The 23463-nt window shown below is 42.8% G+C and overlaps 2 protein-coding genes across 8 annotated transcripts in view; one reads left to right on the top strand and one right to left on the bottom strand.

Annotated features, from left to right (window-relative positions):
- Nucleotides 1-3241: 3241 nt before the first annotated feature.
- LOC134207180 (otolith matrix protein OMM-64-like) lies at nucleotides 3242-5675 on the bottom strand. Its single transcript, XM_062682906.1, has 5 exons — nucleotides 5473-5675; nucleotides 5070-5328; nucleotides 4507-4962; nucleotides 3424-4322; nucleotides 3242-3380 (listed from the first exon to the last, which is right to left on the bottom strand). Exons 1-5 carry the CDS (start codon nucleotides 5673-5675, stop codon nucleotides 3242-3244), a joined length of 1956 nt encoding a protein of 651 aa, XP_062538890.1.
- A 1309-nt stretch (nucleotides 5676-6984) lies between these two features.
- Nucleotides 6985-23463, top strand: part of LOC134206369 (uncharacterized) — a 446638-nt gene continuing 430159 nt past the window's right edge. For 6 of the 7 annotated variants that reach the window (XR_009978273.1, XR_009978269.1, XR_009978271.1 and 3 more), the window contains exon 1: nucleotides 6986-7707. The gene's annotated coding sequence lies outside the window, so the exon portion shown is untranslated. Of the gene's footprint in view, nucleotides 7708-23463 lie in introns of all 7 variants that reach the window. The other variant, XM_062682068.1, reaches the window with a different exon arrangement.

Raw genomic sequence — 23463 nt, 5'->3', positions numbered from 1 at the left:
TTCCGAGTCGATTGATATATAAATCTCAAAAATCCATCGAAAGATGAATGCGCTATTAACGTTCAAAATCTTACATGATTTCGTGACGGTCTCGGATTTGGAAATTTTCATTTGTCACTGTAAAGTGTTTTATCACTTTTTACAAACATTATTTATTTCTTTTTACAAAGATTCAATATTTATGTAAAAATAACATTGCATTTGTCTTCTCATTCTCCATTCTAAATTATTTTGACAGTATTTGTTTTTAAACTAAAATTTTGCTTCTCAACAATCCGTAATTTTTAAACTCGTTTAGTGTTATAAGACGACTTTAGTACTTTTTTTTTTTAATTCCACTACGTTGTAGTCTTTACAGATACGTATCTGGACCTCAACTGTAAGCCTGTCTTCGGTGTCTCGTACTTAGCTCGACTTTGACAAGTCGAGTCAAATACGAAACCACTGTCAGTTAACTGAGTGGGAGTAATTTGTTTCGTTGCTGGAAAGTGATTCGAGCTGAGATCCTGGTAGACGACCGGCTGCGAGATGTGATCTACAGGTCTAGTGTAGCATGGGCTCCAGACCAACTCATTCGAGTGGGAGAATCCTGGGTCAGGATCGTATGGCGTCCTTTCTCCATGTCGTTGCTTCAGCTTGGACTCGATGTTTGGCATTCAGCTCACCGGCAATGATGTACTGACCTTACCGACGCGTTAGCTTGATGATATCTGTTCGAAAAGTTGGATCGGAATCAATAAAAAACTAAAAACATTAAAAAAAAATCCAATTGAAAATAAAAGAAAAGTAAACCTTTTCATGGAAATATCGACTCTTGCATGCAAATTCTTGTTTCCTACTTATTCGATCATGCACAGCTATTATTTGACAGATGTCGCTCAAAAGACAAACATTATCTCAAATTTTGCGCAGACTTCTCTCAAAGCGAGCTGCAATAAGTTAGTTCACTTCTCACTACCTCAAATCTCACACGCTAAAAATCTACAACACAGTAGTGTATTTGCTTCATACAAAACGGACCTCTCCTGGAATGGAACAAGAGATGGCTCGTACAATCCCGTTAATCGTAGCTTTCAGTATATAAACGTACGTACAGGTTCCAGAGTTTATAAGAAATAAACAGTCAGTGAGTCATTTTTGTGTCTGTGTGTCATTCATTCTAAATATTTATCTTTTGTTACTGAAGAGGGCCATTTAGTAAGAAGAAAACACATATCTGTATTATTGATTTTTAGCGTGGATACAGCGTGAGATGCAAACATTTTACGCTCCCTTCAACTATTTATTCTCTTGATTTTTCATTGGCTCTCTTTGTCGTTTGTTTGAAGCACTGCCGACTCGCTTGTACAAGTGCCCCTATGCTGTATATTTTTGAGTTTGCATCAACATGGCTCATATATGTGGTACGCGCGTGGTAGTTTTGAGTACATGGGGGAAAAAGGATCACGGATTTCCAGCGCTGATGGAAACTATTAATCACTCAATCTTGGCCTGAATACATAAACCGAATTCACAACATTTGGGTTACACTTCTCCACTATATTTGTCTTGTAGTGCTTTGACGTGCGATAATAAAGTAAAATGATTGAATGCTTTTCCTGAAGGCTGGTCATAGTATATGCACATTATTTTAAGTTTTGATGGAAAAGATAAGATACAATGGGGATACGAAAAATGTGTTTTATTCTATTCTTATTTGGCTCGTGACAAGCGAGGTATGAGCGAATTGATCTTACTCTTTCTGGTTTTCGACAAATTCTTTTCTTTGGAGTCCTGCCGAACGGATTAAAATCCCAACTAGAACAGAGTCATAACATACCAATGATTAATTGAACAATCTTTAAGGTAAAACTGTACATAATCCGAATAAATTACACCTCGCGTTTTCAGAGGCATCAATCTCGATAAATAAGCAACGAATATTTATCATCTTTTATTTTAGTTTTGCTGCGTCGCAGTAAGCGTAGAGTTAAAAGGTGACAACTTTTTGTTGCTTCAGTATTGATGGTGGTGCCCTTAAAATGGCGGGGTGGAACAAAATTGGATTCTAAAAAGTTCGTCCTTAAATTATGAAGCATGATAAAACTTGTCCAAGTTGAGAAGGTTCTAAATTATAAACATTTAACTGACGAATACGCAATTTCCAGCTCTTTGCAACAGTCAAAACGGGCATGACCAACCACCAGCACCAAAAATGACTCTACCGGCTCACCCAATGCGGAGCGAAAGGTGAATGCCAACGTTGGTCTTTTTGCCCATATCTCGTTTAATAATGTCACATTTGGTCCCTCCAAAGAACTTGCAAAACATTTTCTATTCCGCATTTCGATATTTCGAAATTCGAAACTAAGGCAACTGTTCCAGTTGGACATCCTTGTCCAGTTGAACATCCTTGTCCAGTTGGACATCCTTGTCCAGTTGGACATCCTTGTCCAGTTGGACATCCTTGTCCAGTTGGACATCCTTGTCCAGTTGGACATCCTTGTCCAGTTGGACATCCTTGTCCAGTTGGACATCCTTGTCCAGTTGGACATCCTTGTCCAGTTGGACATCCTTGTCCAGTTGGACATCCTTGTCCAGTTGGACATCCTTGTCCAGTTGGACATCCTTGTCCAGTTGGACATCCTTGTCCAGTTGGACATCCTTGTCCAGTTGGACATCCTTGTCCAGTTGGACATCCTTGTCCAGTTGGACATCCTTGTCCAGTTGGACATCCTTGTCCAGTTGGACATCCTTGTCCAGTTGGACATCCTTGTCCAGTTGGACATCCTTGTCCAGTTGGACATCCTTGTCCAGTTGGACATCCTTGTCCAGTTGGACATCCTTGTCCAGTTGGACATCCTTGTCCAGTTGGACATCCTTGTCCAGTTGGACATCCTTGTCCCTCCAACGAACTTGCAAAACATTTCCTATTCCGCATTTCGATATTTAAAAATTCGAAACTAAGGCAACTAGTCCAGTTGGACATCCTTGTCCAGTTGGACATCCTTGTCCAGTTGGACATCCTTGTCCAGTTGGACATCCTTGTCCAGTTGGACATCCTTGTCCAGTTGGACATCCTTGTCCAGTTGGACATCCTTGTCCAGTTGGACATCCTTGTCCAGTTGGACATCCTTGTCCAGTTGGACATCCTTGTCCAGTTGGACATCCTTGTCCAGTTGGACATCCTTGTCCCTCCAACGAACTTGCAAAACATTTCCCATTCCGCATTTCGATATTTAAAAATTCGAAACTAAGGCAACTAGTCCAGTTGGACATCCTTGTCCAGTTGGACATCCTTGTCCAGTTGGACATCCTTGTCCAGTTGGACATCCTTGTCCAGTTGGACATCCTTGTCCAGTTGGACATCCTTGTCCTCCAAAGAACTTGCAAAACATTTTCTATTCCGCATTTCGATATTTCGAAATTCGAAACTAAGGCAACTGTTCCAGTTGGACATCCTTGTCCAGTTGGACATCCTTGTCCAGTTGGACATCCTTGTCCAGTTGGACATCCTTGTCCAGTTGGACATCCTTGTCCAGTTGGACATCCTTGTCCAGTTGGACATCCTTGTCCAGTTGGACATCCTTGTCCAGTTGGACATCCTTGTCCAGTTGGACATCCTTGTCCAGTTGGACATCCTTGTCCAGTTGGACATCCTTGTCCAGTTGGACATCCTTGTCCAGTTGGACATCCTTTTCCCGTTTCTCATTCCTGTCCAGTAGGACATCCTTGTCCAGTTGGACATCCTTGTCCAGTTGGACATCCTTGTCCAGTTGGACATCCTTGTCCAGTTGGACATCCTTGTCCAGTTGGACATCCTTGTCCAGTTGGACATCCTTGTCCAGTTGGACATCCTTGTCCAGTTGGACATCCTTGTCCAGTTGGACATCCTTGTCCAGTTGGACATCCTTGTCCAGTTGGACATCCTTGTCCAGTTGGACATCCTTGTCCAGTTGGACATCCTTGTCCAGTTGGACATCCTTGTCCAGTTGGACATCCTTGTCCAGTTGGACATCCTTGTCCAGTTGGACATCCTTGTCCAGTTGGACATCTTTGTCCAGTTGGACATCCTTGTCCAGTTGGACATCCTTGTCCAGTTGGACATCCTTGTCCAGTTGGACATCCTTGTCCAGTTGGACATCCTTGTCCAGTTGGACATCCTTGTCCAGTTGGACATCCTTGTCCAGTTGGACATCCTTGTCCAGTTGGACATCCTTGTCCAGTTGGACATCCTTGTCCAGTTGGACATCCTTGTCCAGTTGGACATCCTTGTCCAGTTGGACATCCTTGTCCAGTTGGACATCCTTGTCCAGTTGGACATCCTTGTCCAGTTGGACATCCTCCCGAACAGCACCAGTTAGACAAAAGTGGTTGCAGCAACTTGATTGGGACTCAATCTGGTCATATATAAGTTGCAGTGGCTCATGCGGAACATGTGTGCTGCTAGGGCTTGTCCCTCCAACGAACTTGCAAAACATTTCCTATTCCGCATTTCGATATTTAAAAATTCGAAACTAAGGCAACTAGTCCAGTTGGACATCCTTGTCCAGTTGGACATCCTTGTCCAGTTGGACATCCTTGTCCAGTTGGACATCCTTGTCCAGTTGGACATCCTTGTCCAGTTGGACATCCCTGTCCAGTTGGACATCCTTGTCCAGTTGGACGTTGGACATCCTTGTCCAGTTGGACATCCTTGTCCAGTTGGATATCCTTGTCCAGTTGGACATCCTTGTCCAGTTGGACATCCTTGTCCAGTTGGACATCCTTGTCCAGTTGGACATCCTTGTCCAGTTGGACATCCTTGTCCAGTTGGACATCCTTGTCCAATTGGACATCCTTGTCCAGTTGGACATCCTTGTCCAGTTGGACATCCTTGTCCAGTTGGACATCCTTGTCCAGTTGGACATCCTTGTCCAGTTGGACATCCTTGTCCAGTTGGACATCCTTGTCCAGTTGGACATCCTTGTCCAGTTGGACATCCTTGTCCAGTTGGACATCCTTGTCCCTCCAACGAACTTGCAAAACATTTCCTATTCCGCATTTAGATATTTAAAAATTCGAAACTAAGGCAACTAGTCCAGTTGGACATCCTTGTCCAGTTGGACATCCTTGTCCAGTTGGACATCCTTGTCCAGTTGGACATCCTTGTCCAGTTGGACATCCTTGTCCAGTTGGACATCCTTGTCCAGTAGGACATCCTTGTCCAGTCTGACATCGTTGTCCAGTGTGACATCCTTGTCCAGTTTGACATCCTTGTCCAGTTGGACATCCTTGTCCAGTTGGACATCCTTGTCCAGTTGGACATCCTCCCGAACAGCACCAGTTAGACAAAAGTGGTTGCAGCAACTTGATTGGGACTCAATCTGGTCATATATAAGTTGCAGTGGCTCATGCGGAACATGTGTGCTGCTAGGGCTTGTCCCTCCAACGAACTTGCAAAACATTTCCTATTCCGCATTTCGATATTTAAAAATTCGAAACTAAGGCAACTAGTCCAGTTGGACATCCTTGTCCAGTTGGACATCCTTGTCCAGTTGGACATCCTTGTCCAGTTGGACATCCTTGTCCAGTTGGACATCCTTGTCCAGTTGGACATCCTTGTCCAGTTGGACATCCTTGTCCAGTTGGACATCCTTGTCCAGTGGGACATCCTTGTCCAGTTTGACATCCTTGCCCAGTTGGACGTTGGACATCCTTGTCCAGTTGGACATCCTAATCCAGTTGGACATCCTTGTCCAGTTGGACATCCTTGTCCAGTTGGACATCCTTGTCCAGTTGGACATCCTTGTCCAGTTGGACATCCTTGTCCAGTGGGACATCCTTGTCCAGTTGGACATCCTTGTCCAGTTGGACGTTGGACATCCTTGTCCAGTTGGACATCCTTGTCCAGTTGGACATCCTTGTCCAGTTGGACATCCTTGTCCAGTTGGACATCCTTGTCCAGTTGGACATCCTTGTCCAGTTGGACATCCTTGTCCAGTTTTCTTCAATGAGATAATTTGTAACTTTGATCTCTCAATATCAACATTGCTTCAATTATAAGTTTTCCATTTCGCCTTGAATGGCAACACTTGGTGAATTACAAGCACAACTTCTCACAACACTCGTTATCTTCTCATAGTGAGAGTAATCGATTCCTCTCACCGAAAAAATTCTAAAATTTCTCACTCACTCTCAATCAACATTATAACACACTTAAAATCAAGAACACAAAGATGATCATGATAAGAAAATTATTTTGAGCTTTTTAGTGGAATGTTTTCACCTGTCATAAGACGAGTTTGAACAATCCCATTGAATTCCACCACTTAATTGTATCCTGACAGATACGTATTTCGACGTATTTCGACTCGACTTGTGGTGGTGGAATTCAATGGGATTGTTCAAACTCGTCTTATGACAGGTGAAGATGATCGTGTTAATAAATGTTTGTAAACGTATGTACATTGTACTGATTCCTGATTTTGTAAGGATTTCGGAGTATTTCGAAGTATTGGATTCCGAGCTATGATAAAACCACAAGAGCAATTTTTATATCTGTGAAACTTCAACTTTATTTGTTTGTTGCCCCAGCAGTGGTCCGTTTTGTGTGAATCAAACACATCACTGTGTTATTGACTTTTAGCGTGTACCCAGCTGATTGCAGACAATGTTTTCTCTCTCTATGTCTTTCTCTCCTTCGTTGATTGTAAACATACGCACTTACACACACGCAGTGTGTAATAATACTCTTGTTATGAACGGCCTCTTGCAAAATAATATCCAGCTAGAAAAACTTGTACAAACAATCTTCGAACTGGATTCTCCCTACATGAATCATAAAATCCCATTGGTAGTGGTTCGGCTTTTCTCTCTCTCAAAGCGTATTCTTATTTTCAAGTGATTTACCGTCTCTCCTTCTAGCGATGCGACGACGAACGCCACGGACATCGGTAGTGAGGTGTAAATAAGTGAGTGAGTGTTGCGAATCGCTCGCTGTTGAGTGTTGATGCCTTCTTGCCTTGCCAGCCAACGCCGAACCAGTCTGCCTCGGTGCGGAGATCTGTCGAGCTCGTGCGCGGTGTCGGTGTGGTCCGGTTGATTCGTTGTTGTTTTTTTCTGCATTTTGTGCAACCAATTTTCTGCAAGAAAACACAGCCTGAGCGCCGGGGAAATTTGGGGTGAAATTTGTCCGTCGATTAACGTCGCGGGTTGGCAATTGGCCGTCACGTGTGCGGTTCGCCCGCGAAGGAGTTTCCCCGCACGGAAACAGCCACCGGAGGCGGTTCAGTGTTCTCAGGTTACTTGGATGCATTGGGGTGAATGCATTGTTTGTAGTGCCTACTGCGGTGATCATGGCAGGCTGTGCAGCGTTATTTTAAGTGATCTATCGCGAATCGAGTGGGCGCTGATGGTGATTGAAAATTATTAGTGGGAAGAAAGGCATTGTGGTCGGCTAATGGATGCCAAGTGAAGGGAGCTCGGTTTTAGAGTGTGCCTCGGAAGATTGCTTATCGTCAAAGACGACGGTTCCAGTGCAAGTGTCTGTGTGGTGAAAGAGAGTGCAAACGGTGACGGGGCGAAGCAACGCACTGCTTCGATAAGAAAGAAGCGAATACCGCGGTGAAGAATCGTTTGAATAAGAATACATCTGTCCTGCTTGTGTGGAAGAGTTTGTGCATTTTGTTGGCAAAGCAAACAGCGGAACAACGGCGGGATAGGTCATCGTTATCCAGCGAAAAAGAAGTGAGTTCCAATCAACCGGACTGGGCGATTAATCAATTTTCGCTTTCACACCGATTGTGGATATTGCGAAACATTTGCTTCCAATTTCGATGAAAATCTACGTCAGTGGAAACGGCATTTCCCCCCTTTCATAATTTTGAGTTAAAATAAAAATAATAATAACAGTGGAAACGGCGGTAATCGTCGTTAATCACAATAAACAGTGGTTCAAGGCTGGAAGGTACCGTGCCGAACAGGAATACAGCGAGGAAGAGACGGGAAAGGGAAGAAAGGAAGTTTACTCGCACTGGGAAAAATCGATTTTCCAATGTTCTCTGTTCTTGTCCCTTACGCTCGGGCTCACGATGATCTAACGTGGATGGAGGACAAACAATGTGCGTGCGATAGAAAAGAACTCTATCGCGTCGCCAGAGGAAAAGCACTTTCTGACACATGGTGAATCGAAGGAACCCGTTCCCCGTATTGGCACCGACGACGTCGACAAGTAGTTGATCAATTACTGCGGCAGCAAACGGTGGACTACTGTGATGTAAATTCACGTGCGGACGCGATTCCTTCCCCTTTGTGAAAAACCGAAGGAAAATATGTACCTACATAGTGGACAGGGTGCAGCACGCCTGGCCTTATGCGCTGCAGCTGCAGCTCTAACAATAGAATGCACAACCTGAATGGGATAGCGAATGCGGTGCTTCTATAAACAAATACTGATGTATAGGTTGGCTGGTGATGGTTGCGTAGATTGCGACATGGCTACGCAAAGGAGCAAATACAATCTTATTACACTTTTCATTATGCAATTTTTCAAAAAGATTTTAGGACAACCTCCAAGATAGAATAGTTGAAGACATCTTGGAAAAATGCTGAGAGGTCCGTCAAAGGACATTTTGAAATTGATAAATGTCGAATCTTTACGAAAGATTTGTAGTGGATAAAATCAGATCACAATACACCACCCCCAGCGAGGAGGCCCAAAGGTTCTATCAACATCTGACTGCTGACAGCGTTCTATTTAATTTGATTGAGTCACTAGTTACCATGCAAGTCATTGCGCGAAATAAGAACGACCGTGCCGATTCCACATTTTGACAAATAGTTCTTAATCTATCTTAACTCAATAAGTTTGATTCTGGTAAGTTTCCCCGTGTTTCCCCTTCGGACCATAATGTAGCGTATCCCAACTAATGATCGGCATAGTTTACGGTTGAAACAGGGATATTATCTAATCGCCTTAGATCGTATAACTTTCGTTTTTGATTAATGAAACTATCTACGGTAAATGCTTTCATGAATCAAAACCGAAAGTTAAGGGGTCGAATGTGACCAAATACCATTTTTCTGGTGGGAGCTTCACCATAGCAAAGGAAGGGATTTTTGCACGCAATTGATAGCAATAACTTGCGGGCGTCCCACTGCGCAGAATTGGGAACATTGTGATCCTCAACAATACAATTATTATTGCGAACGTCCCACCATTACAGCTGAAGAAACTTTGCCCATGCTGGCGTCCCACCACGCAAAATTGTGATAATTTTGATCTCCAGTAATACAATTCTTCTTGAAGGCGTCCTTACCACGCAGAATGGTGATCATTTTGATCCTCAATATTACAATTTTTTTTGGGAGAATCCCACCATCACTGAGGAATGGATTTTTGCACTAAATTCGTTGATCCAAATTGCAGGCGTCCCACCACGTAGAAGTGAAATCATTTTGATCCACAATAACATCATTCTTCTTGCAAGCGTTCTACCAGAGAGGAAGAAACTTTTGCACTTATTTCATGGCAATAACATGCGGGAGTCCGAACACACAGAACTATAATCAACGTCATTTTTTTCTTACAGGCATACCAAAATCATAGAGGAAGGAACTTTTGCATTTTATTCAGTGGATTAACATGCGGGCGTCCCACCACGCAGAATTGCTATCATTACTATCTACAGTAGCATCATTCTTCTTGCGAGCGTCCCACCATCGCAGAGGAAGAAACTTTTGCACACAACTCATGAAAATAATAAGCGGGAGTCTCACTATCCAAATTTGTGATTATTTTTATCATCAATAACACAATTCTTCTAGCGAGCGTCTCACTAACGCAGAGGAAGAAACTTTTGCACTTTATTCACTGCTATAACATGCAGGCGTCCCACCACGCAGCATTGTTAACATTTCGATCCACAATAGCATCATTCTTCTTGTGAGCATTCCACCATCGCAGAGGAAGGAACATTTCCACACAATTCATTGCTATAATATGCAAGCGTCCTAAGCCTCATATGAAAAAGCATTTGCATTCAATTCGCTGCAACATGCGGGTGTCCTACCACGCAGCATCGTGTTAATTATGATCCACAATATCACCATTTTTCTTGAGAGCGTCTCACCATCGTGAAGAAAGAACTCAATTCGTTGCCATAACATGTCAGCAGTCCGTCACGCCGAATTTTGATCCACAAAAGCATCATTTTTCTTGTGGTTGTTCAACTAATAATTCAATAATTATAGAGTATTGGACTTTTGTGCATCATGATGCTTTTTTTGATTGCTTCATTTTTTCATATTTACTCTAAGTAAATCGTATTGCTAAGTAAATTGTAGTATTACAAAGCAAGACCATGCTGAGGGTGGCTGGGTTCGATTTCCCGTGCCGGTGTAGGCAATTTTCAGATTGGAAGTTGTTTCGACTTCCCTGGGCATAAAGTATCATAGTGTTAGCCTCATGATATACGAATGCAGAAATGGTATCCGGGCTTAGAAACCTCGCAGTTAATAACTGTGGAAGTGCTTAATGAACACTAAGCAGCGAGGTGGCTCTGTCCCAGTGTGGGAATGTAATGCCAATGTAATGTAATGTGTTTAAGGCAAAATACATCCAAAAATTCCCCGAAGCACATGTTTTCAGGTCTGCACGCATCCTCAAAGGTCTCTTTTAATTTTTGAAAAATTTTTGATGACTTAGTGATCCATAGAATGGATATGCTTTGGATGTATGGATATCTTCTTCTTCTTATTGGCATTACATCCCCACACTGGAACAGAGCCGCCTCGCAGCTTTGTGTTCATTAAGCACTTCCACAGTTATTAACTGCGAGGTTTCTAAGCCAAGTTACCATTTTTGCATTTGTATATCATGAGGCTAACACGATGATACTTTTATGCCCAGGGAAGTCGAGACAATTTCCAATCCGAAAATTGTCTAGACCGGCACCGGGAATCGAACCCAGCCACCCTCAGCATGGTCTTGCTTTGTAGCCGCGCGTCTTACCGCACGGCTAAGGAGGGCCCATATATGGAATATATGGAGAATATATGGATATACCTTCAACAAATGTGGCATTCCAGTTTATCCAAGAATTTTCTGAAGTACACGCCTTGAGCACATTGAGATTCACAGGATTGAAATAGGTGAGTACCAAATTGGATATGTCCTACATGAAAATCCATGCCAGGTCATCGAATAATTTCATGGATCATACGCGTTAATGGTTATTAGATGTTTCCAATGATGGGTCATGCACTATGTCATCCGTAGAACCCAATTGAACATGCATTACGCAATAAATCGAATCCTATTGGACCTAATTCAAGCATACATACACAAGATTCTGTTTTTAAACGATTTACATTTTCCTAATTTTGCGCTCACCTAAAATTGTTATCGTACATATATAAATTGTCATCTGATTTGCAGATTTTGGTGGCAAATTGAAGACACACGATCAAAAATTCGACCAAAAATCGTGTAAAAACAGAATTTTGTGTATTTCCTTTCTAGAAGGAGCAAAAAGATCTTTCGTTGCGCGTATTACCTTAAAGCATGTACTTTGTACTCTTGGAATTCTTGGATTACCAGGAATGGAACACATGTTGAAGGCATGTCCAAATTGATTCAAGAATCGTTAGGAATATTGATGAATGGATCGCTGGGAGCATGTTTCATATGAAAAAGGTCGATAGATGTGAAGGACTAAAAGTCCAAACTCCAGAGAATTCTTGGAAAACCTTGAACAGGTAATGACGACATATCCAATTTAGGATTGCTATGGAACACAAACCTTTTTTTACGTTCCAGAAAAAAACGCCACAAGTTTACTTTAGTCAACTAATTTCGTATTTCCGCCAGTCCGATCCAAACTGGCGACAACGTATCTGTGAAATAATTGACATATGAATAAAAAAATAGCAAAAAAAAAAGATGGCACGAATTTTAAAGCAGGCCAAAAAAAGGTATTATACTAACCATGATCAAATCGCCCATCATCTTCCCGCATAATTCTAAACTGTGGGGTTTGAGTAAGTTACCATCAGCGTGCACAGCAAAAAATATTTAAATTTCAACGTCATGTCGTTACATGCATGTAAACAGGCCCAGTCGTAAAAACACAGTAATTGTATTTGTTATTTGATTGAAACTTCCATCGAAATCAATGCACATATTAAGAGTATTGAAAAAGATATAAAATTACTCGAATCGTCATTCCTTTTTTAATTGATGTATAAATACATCGATATGCATTTAACTGTCCATCAATAAAACTTTAGTTTTACACGATCGTGTAAATTTCAACCCGTTTACTTTGAATGTGAAAACAAGATGGAAGCAGAACTCGTTATCGCATTAAGATCAAGAGTATCTGAACTGTGTCTCGAAAACGGCTTATTAGTGAAAAAATTTAATGTAAACAACGGAGTGACTACGTGAATGGTAAGAATAGTTTTGTTGAATATTATTTCTGCCAAATATAATTGAATATTTATTTTGCAGCCTATTCGTTTGATCTTGCGGCTCTGAAATTCGGTTACAGACCATTCCGCGTATTTGTTTTAGATAATTAAAAATTCCTGCCTGAGTTTACCGGGTCATGTCATTACCATGGCATATTGAATTAATTGATATATTTGATGTAATTGTAAATATTTATATTTTTTTCAAGCGTAAAATAAAACAGTGAGAAATGAAACTTTATTCATTTTTAAGATTAATTGTATTTGGGAGTGGGAGCGGACGTTAGATTTTACATTCATGTAATTTTAAATGCGTCCTCCAAGCCAAACGTGTAAAATTCTACGATCTCAATTGAATTTTAAAGTGATGTAAATTTAACATCTAACTTAATTTTAGATGTATTTCCATGCTCCAAATACGTGCATAAAAATAAACGTAAATTTACTCAAAAATTCTAACTGTGTGCGATCATACATTAATGCAACGTACACACCAGTCAAGCAGTTTGACGAACATTTACTTCGCCCCCAAGAAAACGCTTCGGTTGCTGCTTTGTTTGAACGTGTGTGAAGTTGTTCGAACAACCATTTGACAGTTGGCGGTTCGGTTGGAAAAAATTAAAACGGTTTGATTTTGGTTTGAGTTGTTGGGGGTGGAGTCAAGGTTCGCCGAACATGTTTGGGCATTTGTAGTGAAGTTGCTCAAACCCTCATATATTTTTTGATGGTTGGTGCTCAAGTTGTTGCTTCGGTCGTTCGTGTGTGATATTGTTGGTGGAATAAATTGATTGTTCGTGAAGCTGTTGGTGAAACTTGATGGATGTTTGAATAAACGAGAGGTGGGATCAATGCTGGCCAAACTGCTTGACCGTGTGTACGTTCCATAACACCTCAGCGTGTCGATCAGTGTGCAGCAAGCCATGACTCGGCATCTTCTGGTCAGACCTCCGCGGCGTGCACACGCATTTTGGTTCGGAAAATCACAAAGCGCGTCTGGAAGACCGCTTGAAAATGGATTGTGGTTTTGAAAATCACAAAGCGCGGGAGATCGCTGGAAAATGGATTGTAGTTTGCAATACCACAAGGCGCGTCTGGGAGACTGCCGAGAAATAGGTTGAAAATATAGAAAATCCCAAGGTGGGTCATGGATGCATTGATTTTGTTTGCAATGTACAACTTGGTGACTTTAGTATACATGAGACTACCAGTTAAGCTAGTTCTAACGAAATCTGAGAGATATGGAGATCTATCGTATGTTACAAAGTTGTTTGGAAGACTTAATATATTATCTTGAAGTTTATTTTGGAATTTACTGACTTAGTAGTCGTAGCGGAATTACCCGATGAATGAGATATCCAACATTCACGAAGCTCAAAAGCGGTGCCAGCATTCACAAAGTCATAATTTTGGAGTTAATATATCTCTGCGAAATTTTAGATAAATATCATACCCTAGGCCAGATGTTCCTTAACTATTTGTACGTGCAACCCACCTAGTAGAATCGTATATTGCTTGCGACCCTCCCACATTGGCTTTTAGAATTTGGATAAAAAGGAGTTCGCACTAGATTGAACAAAGCATTATGAATTGCTTCATATCCCACCATTATAATAATTTGAAATTCGAACGGATTTAGATAGTATTTGGATTAGATTTTGGTTGGATTTGGACTTGATTGGAATGGATTTGAATTGGATTTGGATTGGATTTGAAATGGATTTGGATTAGATTTTGGTTTGATTTAGATTTGATTTGGACTGGATTTGGATTGGATTTGAATTTGATTTGTATTAGGATTGCATTTGATTGGATTTGGATTTGGAACGGATTTAGATAGAATTTGGATCGGATTTGGATTAGATTTTGATTGGATTTGGAATGGATTAGGATTGGATTGAATGTGTTTTGGATTTTTATTGGAATTGGATTGAATTTGGTTTGTTTGGATTTCATTGTATTTGAAAAATCTCAAATTTTATAGTTCTCCATTTACTACATAGATCCAAATCTAATGGCTGGTACAAAAGTATAAATCAAGATTCGTCTTTCGCAGGTTCTCGACTTTTCTGTTCGATGAGACCAAAGCAAGCGTTTTTCAATCCCAGGGTGAACGGCTGAATCTGTTTTCCTTGTTTATCCTGTGCTCCTGAGATTGAGTGAGCACTGCGATCCCTAGTGATGTATATTATTTTAAGACCAACATTTGAATTTAAGACCAACAATAATTATTATTCCTTCAAGTGAGTTGCGTTGGACTTTGCGTTTACTCCGGCAGACACCTAGGAATCAGCAAAAACGAGCCAAAGAAAGTTTACCAGAACTGGCATCAATAGACGTAAGCGAGAAGCTGTCGGCAAACGCACCCAAACTTTCGAGAGAAAACGCGCGTGTAACTTAGCAGAAATGGACTGCATCAGCTAAAAGCCCTCTAAGTTGCAATAACTTGACGTCTATGCTGGCTTGAGGTTTCCAGTTAGCCTTGCGAACAAAGGCGCAGAATCCAGAGATGGCGAGATCGCTTATTGATCCGATCTAGAATGTTTTCGGATGGAAAACATTCTCGACATAGTGTATCCAGCGCTGTAGCGTGTGGTTGGCCAGGTTGGCCCCCGCCAAGGGCGCCAGCCCTCAGGGGGCGCCAGAATCAAGAATCACGGTATGGGACACAGAACAATTTTATTCGTTACATGGCCAAATAATAACAAACCAACCATAAAGTCTAAAGGTCCATGGCGGAGAAATTTCAAGAAATCTAATCTTTCTTCTATCTCAAATAAACAAGTCGAATGATTTGTGTTGACCAAAATTGTAAAAGACCTTTTGCGCTAATGACTTATATCGGGATGAGGTACAGATAAGGATGGTGTAGATTTAAGACAACTCCCATTTCATTCAGAAAAACTTCATTTAGTCCGAAAATATATCATCATGGACGCATTTGACTTGGCGGATTACGATAAGCAGTGATAATGTGCCTTGATTGAATGACTACTGATTATGGATCGACTGTGCGTTTGAATTATATTTATTAAACGGCTATTTAGTCTAGCAATTATTACGAGTTTTTTTTTATTTACCCGACGTTTCAACACGGGGATTGTGTCTTTTTCAAGGGACAAACAACAAAAATATTTTCCCCTTGAAAAAGACACAATCCCCGTGTCGAAACGTCGGGTAAATAAAAAAACTCATTGTAATAATTGCAAGACTGAGTAGCCGTTCAATAAATATAATTAAATTACTACTTTGGTTATCATTTATCAAAGCTCTCATAGATTAGCAAAATTTATCCGCAATACATACAACATGTGCCAAGGCATGTGCTATCAAAGCATTCATCGCCTCATTTCCTCACTTCCTGGCCCTCCTGCTTCCGATGTCGATTCCGACTACTTCAAAGTTGGATGTTTTTGACCCAACATCCATATCCATCCATTTCTTGTTCCTAAATTCGATAGCGATTTCGATCATCGATCGATCCACTTCAGAGTTGGATTTTCTTGTTCCAACCATTAGACATTAGTATATGATTTGTCACCCAGCAACTCCTATCCCTACCTCCCGCAACCCAGCAACTCCTATCCCTACCTCCCCGCGGTGCTGACCGGGATACGAGCAACCTTAGGGAAGATCGGGTAACTAACGCCGGTGGGAACTATGGTCGTATGCTGACAGGGAAGGGGGGGTTTGCTCCTCTCCGGAGGTGCAAATCTTATTGAGCGTCTGTTCTCCATATCAGGATCGGCTCACAACAGCGTCTGTTCTCCATGTTAGGGGCGGCTGATCATCGTCCGAGTGCCAGCGAGGGACTCTAAGTGAAACTGTGCACCATGGTCCACCGGAAATAAGGAGGAATGGTCCTCCGGAAATTTAGGGGGTTTGGTGTCAGGCCCTGCAAGCCAGCCAAAAAAAAAAAAAAAATCACGCAACGAACAATCAACAAGAGAGTACGGACCGGAACCATCGGCGAAGACCACTGCGACGAAAAGGGACTAGCGATTGGAAACTCGGTTCGTGGAACTGCAAATCTCTCAACTTCATCGGGAGCACACGCATACTCGCCGATGTGCTCAAGGACCGTGGATTCGGCATCGTAGCGCTGCAGGAGGTTTGTTGGAAGGGATCAATGGTGCGAACGTTTAGAGGTAATCATACCATCTACCAGAGCTGCGGCAACACACACCAGCTGGGAATAGCTTTCATAGTGATGGGCGATATGCAAAGGCGCGTGAACGAGTGGTGGCCGACCAATGAAAGAATGTGCAGGTTGAGGATCAAAGGCCGGTTCTTCAACTTCAGCATAATCAACGTCCATAGCCCTTACTCCGGAAGCACTGCTGATGATAAGGACGCATTCTACGCACAGCTGGAACGTGAGTACGACAGCTGCCCAAGCCACGACGTCAAAATCATCATAGGAGATTTGAACGCTCAGGTTGGCCAAGAGGAGGAGTTTAGACCGACTATTGGAAAGTTCAGCGCTCACCGGCTGACGAACGAAAACGGCCTACGACTAATTGATTTCGCCGCCTCCAAGAATATGGCCATTCGCAGCACCTACTTCCAACACAGCCTCCCGTATCGGTACACCTGGAGATCACCACTGCAGACAGAATCACAAATCGACCACGTTCTGATTGATGGACGGCACTTCTCCGACATTATCGACGTCAGGACATATCGTGGCGCTAACATCGACTCTGACCACTATCTGGTGATGGTTAAACTGCGCCCAAAACTATCCGTCATCAACAATGTTCGGTACCGACGACCGCCGTGGTACGACCTAGAGCGACTGAAGCAACCTGATGTCGCCACTGCATACGCGCAGCATCTCGAGGCAGCGTTGCCGGAAGAGGGTGAGCTCGATGGGGCCCCTCTTGAGGACTGCTGGAGTACAGTCAAAGCAGCCATTAACGACGCAGCGGAGAACAATGTCGGGTATATGGGTCGAAGTCGACGGAACGATTGATTCGACGAAGAGTGCAGACAGATTCTGGAGGAGAAGGACGCAGCGCGGGCGGTCGCGCTGCAGCAAGGTACCCGGCAGAACGTGGAACGTTATAGACGGAAGCGGAGACAGCAGACCCGCCTTTTTCAGGAGAAGAAACGCCGCCTGGAACAAGCGGAGTACGAGGAGATGGAACAGCTGTGCCTTTCTCAAGAAACACGCATGTTCTATCAAAAATTCAACTCATCCCGCAAAGGCTTCGTGCCGCGAGCCGAAATGTGCAGGGATGAGGATAGAAGCATCTTGACGGACGAACGTGTGGTGATCGAAAGGTGGAAGCAGCACTACGAGGAACATCTGAATGGCGCTGAGAGTACAGGCAGTGAAAGTCAAGGCAGCGGAGGAGATGACTACGTCAGTTCAGCGGACGATGGAAGCTACCCAGCCCCCACCTTGAGCTGAGCTCATCAAGATGGCCCCGGAAAAGCTGGCCACTTGCCTGCACAAACTGAAACTGGGAAACCGAACAGCTACCGGAGGAGTGGAAGGAAGGCGTTATATGCCCCATCTACAAGAAAGGCGACAAACTGGAGTGTGAGAACTTTCGAGCGATCACCATCCTTAATGCCGCCTACGAAGTGATATCCCAGATCATCTTCCGTCGTCTGTCACCATTAGTGAACGAGTTCGTGGGAAGTTATCAAGCCGGCTTCGTTAACGGCCGCTCGACAACGGACCAGATCTTTACTGTACGGCAAATCCTTCAAAAATGCCGTGAATACCAGGTCCCAACGCACCATCTGTTCGTTGATTTTAAGGCGGCATACGACAGTATAGACCGCGTAGAGCTATGGAAAATTATGGACGAGAACAGCTTCCCTGGGAAGCTTACCAGACTGATCAAAGCAACGGTGGATGGTGTGCAAAACTGTGTGAAGATTTCGGGCAAACACTCCAGTTCGTTCGAATCGCGCCGGGGACTAAGACAAGGTGATGGATTTTCGTGCCATTGCGCTAGAAGGTGTCATGCGGAGAGCCGGGTGTAACAGCCGGGGTACGATTTTCAACAGATCCAGTCAATTTATTGGCTTCGCGGATGACATGGACATTGTCGGCCGAACATTTGCAAAGGTGGCAGAACTGTACACCCGCCTGAAACGTGAAGCAAACGTGAATGCGTCAAAGACAAAGTACATGCTTGTGGGCGGAACCGAGCGCGACAGGGCCAGCCTGGGAAGCAGTGTTACGATAGACGGGGATACCTTCGAGGTGGTCGAGGAATTCGTCTACCTCGGATCCTTGCTAACGGCTGACAACAACGTTAGTCGTGAAATACGAAGGCGCATCATCTGTGGAAGTCGGGCCTACTACGGGCTCCAGAAGAAACTGCGGTCGAAAAAGATTCGCCACCACACCAAATGTGTCATGTACAAGACGCTTATAAGACCGGTTGTCCTCTACGGACATGAAACATGGACAATGCTCGAGGAGGACTCGCAAGCACTCGGAGTATTCGAGAGACGGGTGCTTAGGACCATCTTTGGCGGTGTGCAAGAAGACGGTGTGTGGCGGCGAAGAATGAACTATGAGCTCGCCCAACTCTACGGCGAACCCAGTATCCAGAAGGTAGCTAAAGCCGGAAGGGTACGATGGGCAGGACATGTTGCAAGAATGCCGGACAGCAACCCTGCAAAGATGGTGTTCGCTTCCGATCCGGCAGGTACGAGACGGCGTGGAGCGCAGCGAGCGAGATGGGCAGACCAGGTGCAAAACGACTTGGCGAGCGTGGGGCGTATGCGAGGATGGAGAGATGCGGCCTCGAACCGTGTATTGTGGCGTCAAATTGTTGATTCAGTGTTATCTGTTTAGATGTAAACTAAATAAATGAAATATGATTTGTCATGATTTTCAAATCTCTTTTCTCCGCTATGTATTTGCAAGTACGTCAGTTCCTTTCATTGAGAGCAAGAAACAGCCGTTAGGACACTACGAGCTGTAAGTAAATAACTTTTAGCAATATTAATGATCTTTCAGCCTGGATGTTCCAACAGATTTTATACGAGGATCCAGAATTGTCCACGACTCTACCAAGTTCTACCATATTTTGCAAATCAGTGTAAAAGGTCATAAAATTTTAAAACTCTCCAGGGACATACCGCCTAATATATTGCTTGTTATATGAAGCATCTTCAATCCACTAAACTTTTTAATCCTATTGTTCTACAAGATGAGCCAACATAGTGAAGAAAATCTCGTTAATAAAAATGTTTAAAACTTTAATGTGAGATTCAAAATGTTATTGGAATTTGGAAATATTGCACATTTTTCCTTAATACGAGAGGGGCGCCCAAAAAAGATTTCGCCAAGGGCGCCGGGAATCCACGCTATGGTTCTTGTTGTGGCTAAACTAGCCTCGAGTTTTTCTCGTGCATCTGAAGTGCAGGTGATCGGTTATAGCGCCCCGCGTATTCGGAGGTTGCCATTCTGTAGTCTTTCACGTGCCTTTGAATTGTATATGTAGCTAAGTTGGTCCATCAAACGGAGCCCCCGATGGTAGGTATACGATCTGAACCGCCTCCACGGTCGTAATTCTCAGCACTCCGGTATTATCAAACCTGCTGCTGCGAGCTCCGTCGAACGTGTTTATCAAACCCTTCCTAGCATCCATGCGGCCGCCATTGGGATCGCAAATAGACGCCATCACAGTTAACTTTTGTTATTCCCATTTGCGGTCTACATGCCCCGACGCTTACAAAGCCCCAGCTCCCGCGGCTAGTAAGATAAACCGACGCCAGTGAATAGCCGATCGAGACCTCCGTTCTACGGCATTATTCGATGATACGGAGTCATATCCACGCCATCTTCCTCGCCGTTGACTCGCTCCGGTGAATCAGGGGGTTCTGGGGTTCTGGCCAAGTAGGTCTTATAAAGCAGAAACATGCTTGTAAATTTGCAGTTATGCTAGAAAATAAAATAAAATTATGACCAAAAATCCATAGGAGAATTACCAATTCCTTGAATGATATAATGGAACATATTTGACATATATTTGTTGATAACAGATGAGTGCCAATGTTTTCCAATGAATCAAGGCCTACATTGATTAAAATATGTAAATATTTTCTACCTCTTGAATGTCAAAAAGGCACTCACTCGGCCGCCATTATCGAGCGCAAAATACTGGATAAATTATGGCCAATGCAAGCTTGTTGAAGCATAATTTAGCAGAAAAATTTAAATGATAACAGCACCACTAGCGTTCTAGTACTACTTTGAGGATCGCCAAATACGTAATTCATTTAACATGTTTGATATGCTTACACTCGTCTTTCAGAATTGACTGATTGCGATTCATTGTGTGCCTTGTACGATGGTTGCTATGATCTGTCATGAGACTGGGGAACAGATGTATGATAGGCTTGTTGATTTAATTGGCTTGTTCATGCCACACAGAATTCACTGTGGAAATCTGGCCGATGTTTCCCGTCAGCTTTCATTCTGATGTTGTTTTCTTTAGTCAAATCACCGTTGCTAGTACACTAATAAGAGACCCCAACATTGTGTCCCAGTGATCTGATCTACTATTAGATCCTTCCGATAATCTACCGGGTGGCCACCTGGAAGATCCGGAACATCCGTAAAAATGGTCAATTCGTGAATTCCATCGTAAAGCGACGGGATTTTTTTAGAACCATTTCCTGCCGAACCCTGAGTATGGAATAGATGGATAGATAATCTATCTAGCCAGTTTTCCATCGAAATTCGGAAGAATTCCTTGCTTGAAACTTCGGATAAAAATTTCGAATATAAATTTAGAACAATTTGTTTGAGAATTTTCCCTGAAAAATAGAAAGAATTTCCACGGGGATTCCGATCATTATTTCTCGTTCCAAAAAAAATTCCGAAGATACTGTAAATTTCTCATGGAAGTTTCAAATAAACTGCCATGGAAATTTCCATAAAATGTTCAATGCAAATGTCTCTTGTAAAATAAAAAAAACCTCGGAATTCGAAATAATTACTCATGGAGATTTAAAAGCATCTTTCATCCAAATTCAGAAAAAAAAACACTCATGGATATTCCAAAGGATTTCCCATGAGAATTCAGAAGAAATACAAAGGATTGATAAACATATTTTGCGAAATAGACACCGAGTAAATTGATTCTATTTTTGTGATTGCAACGCATGCATAAAATCGATTCAACGGCTACATCGACAAATTGCGACCAAAATCGTTCGACGTTCTAAATAAGAAGAACTGAATCAATTACAACTGGAAACAGCTGTTCGCTCAATTTCTTTTCTAGTAATTAGCCAACCAGTAGCTCAATCAAGTTTATTGTACATTCCAATCTCTGTCATTCAAGCCAGAACTTCATATCAATCACCCACGTGGACCACATAAACTAACAAGCGATGACTCAAATTCCCACTTGAAAGTCTTCTTCCGTCGAGCGGCAGCATCTCCAATTAACCTTCCCGTTTACATCTTTGTATCGTCTAACGCTTCCTCTTCTGTCTGGTCTGGTGGGATGCAAAATAATCTCAAATCGTAATTTATCGAAAACTCCCATTCATCAACCGTTTCGAGTTTTGCCTTAATCCGTGGCCCACGCCATCCATCCGCGGTAGTACCAAATTGACGCAATTTCATCTTCCCTCGTCGCAGAACCGATGTGCTGCGACTAAACCACTTGAAAAAATTCAAAACTCCGCGCGGAAATCGTCGGAGTAGATTCGAAAGTCTATTTTCCGTTTTTTTCCTCCGGACGGTCGGTCGGTCGTGAGATGCACGATTTGCTTCCGTCTGCTTTATTTTGAATTCTTCCGACCGGCGGCTAAGCAGACACAGTAGCAGCAGTGCAGTCTCAGTGTAGCCGCACATCAATCAACGCATGTTCTCGGATCGAACTTCAGATCAACCAACATTCAATGGCAGGCAGCAGGCGTGCTTCCCTCGCACCGCGCACGCTTCACGGACAGAACAAGGTTGTTTATTACACCGCGCCGAGGCGGCCGCTCTCGAAGGCTCTTCTTCCTCTGATTTATCCGTTGTTTGTTGTTCTTTGATTACTTCTTCTTGGTAGTGGTGGTGGCAGTTAAAAGTGATTTTTTACCTTCGTCGTATAGCTCGCGACTCGCGCCTCGCGCGATACATTTCCATATAGAAGCAAACCAGTCAGTGTGTTGATTCATATCGAACAGACGGCTGCAGCTGCTTGTATCGGGAGCGCTGCACGCGCGCATACACCGAGACCGTCTCTGTGCGTATAGAATGCAAGGAGATTGCAGATAGATTGGTTCCGCGTTATTTACTTTTTCGCGGCCGGCTATTGGAAGAAGACAACAGACGTTGGAAGACTGTTACCGACCGGTGAGATTAGTTAGTCGGCAAGACACGCGGCATCGCGGCAGCCACTTTTAGATAATTTTGTCAGTCATGGTTCGATTCAAAACGGGGTACCTTCAGAAAAAAACCAAATAACTTCGCAAACTTCGTTGTTATAAATTGCGTATTAACACAAGTGTTGGATCACATTGAAGTAAAATATTTCTCAATACAGTGTCTTTATATATTCAAATCGATCTTTCGAATGTGAACTGCTGTTTACACCCCACTATCATCTTATTCAAAGGTTTAAATATAGATAATTTGTAGATGGCTACCATTTCCAAAAATGCGGTTACGTAACAGTCCTGTGACTACTTTCTTCTTCATTTTCTTCAATGGCTCCACATTCCAATTGAAATTTGACATGTTTATCAACTTAGTGTTCTATTAGAATTTCCACAGTTATCAAATGAAAGCTTTTCTATGCCTGCCATGCCTGCCATTGGCATTAATTGTGGCAAGTACACGGGTACACAGAGTCTGAAATGGTTCCAACCCAAGAACATTCTTGACCAGACCGGGAATCGAACTTTTCTCTTTTCTCGAACGGCTAATTAATTTATTGGACCAATGCTGCATTGATTTATATAAAATGTGGTTTTTTTTTTCCAACTGGACGGTTAGAAGTGACAAATTAATGTTCGCCAAAATATCAGTACTACTAATTCTTTGTACAATAATATCGT

The sequence above is a fragment of the Armigeres subalbatus genome, chromosome 1 (assembly GCF_024139115.2).
Source record: "Armigeres subalbatus isolate Guangzhou_Male chromosome 1, GZ_Asu_2, whole genome shotgun sequence".
In the NCBI taxonomy this organism is placed as follows: domain Eukaryota; kingdom Metazoa; phylum Arthropoda; class Insecta; order Diptera; family Culicidae; genus Armigeres; species Armigeres subalbatus.
This window is presented reverse-complemented; position numbering and strand designations above follow the sequence as displayed.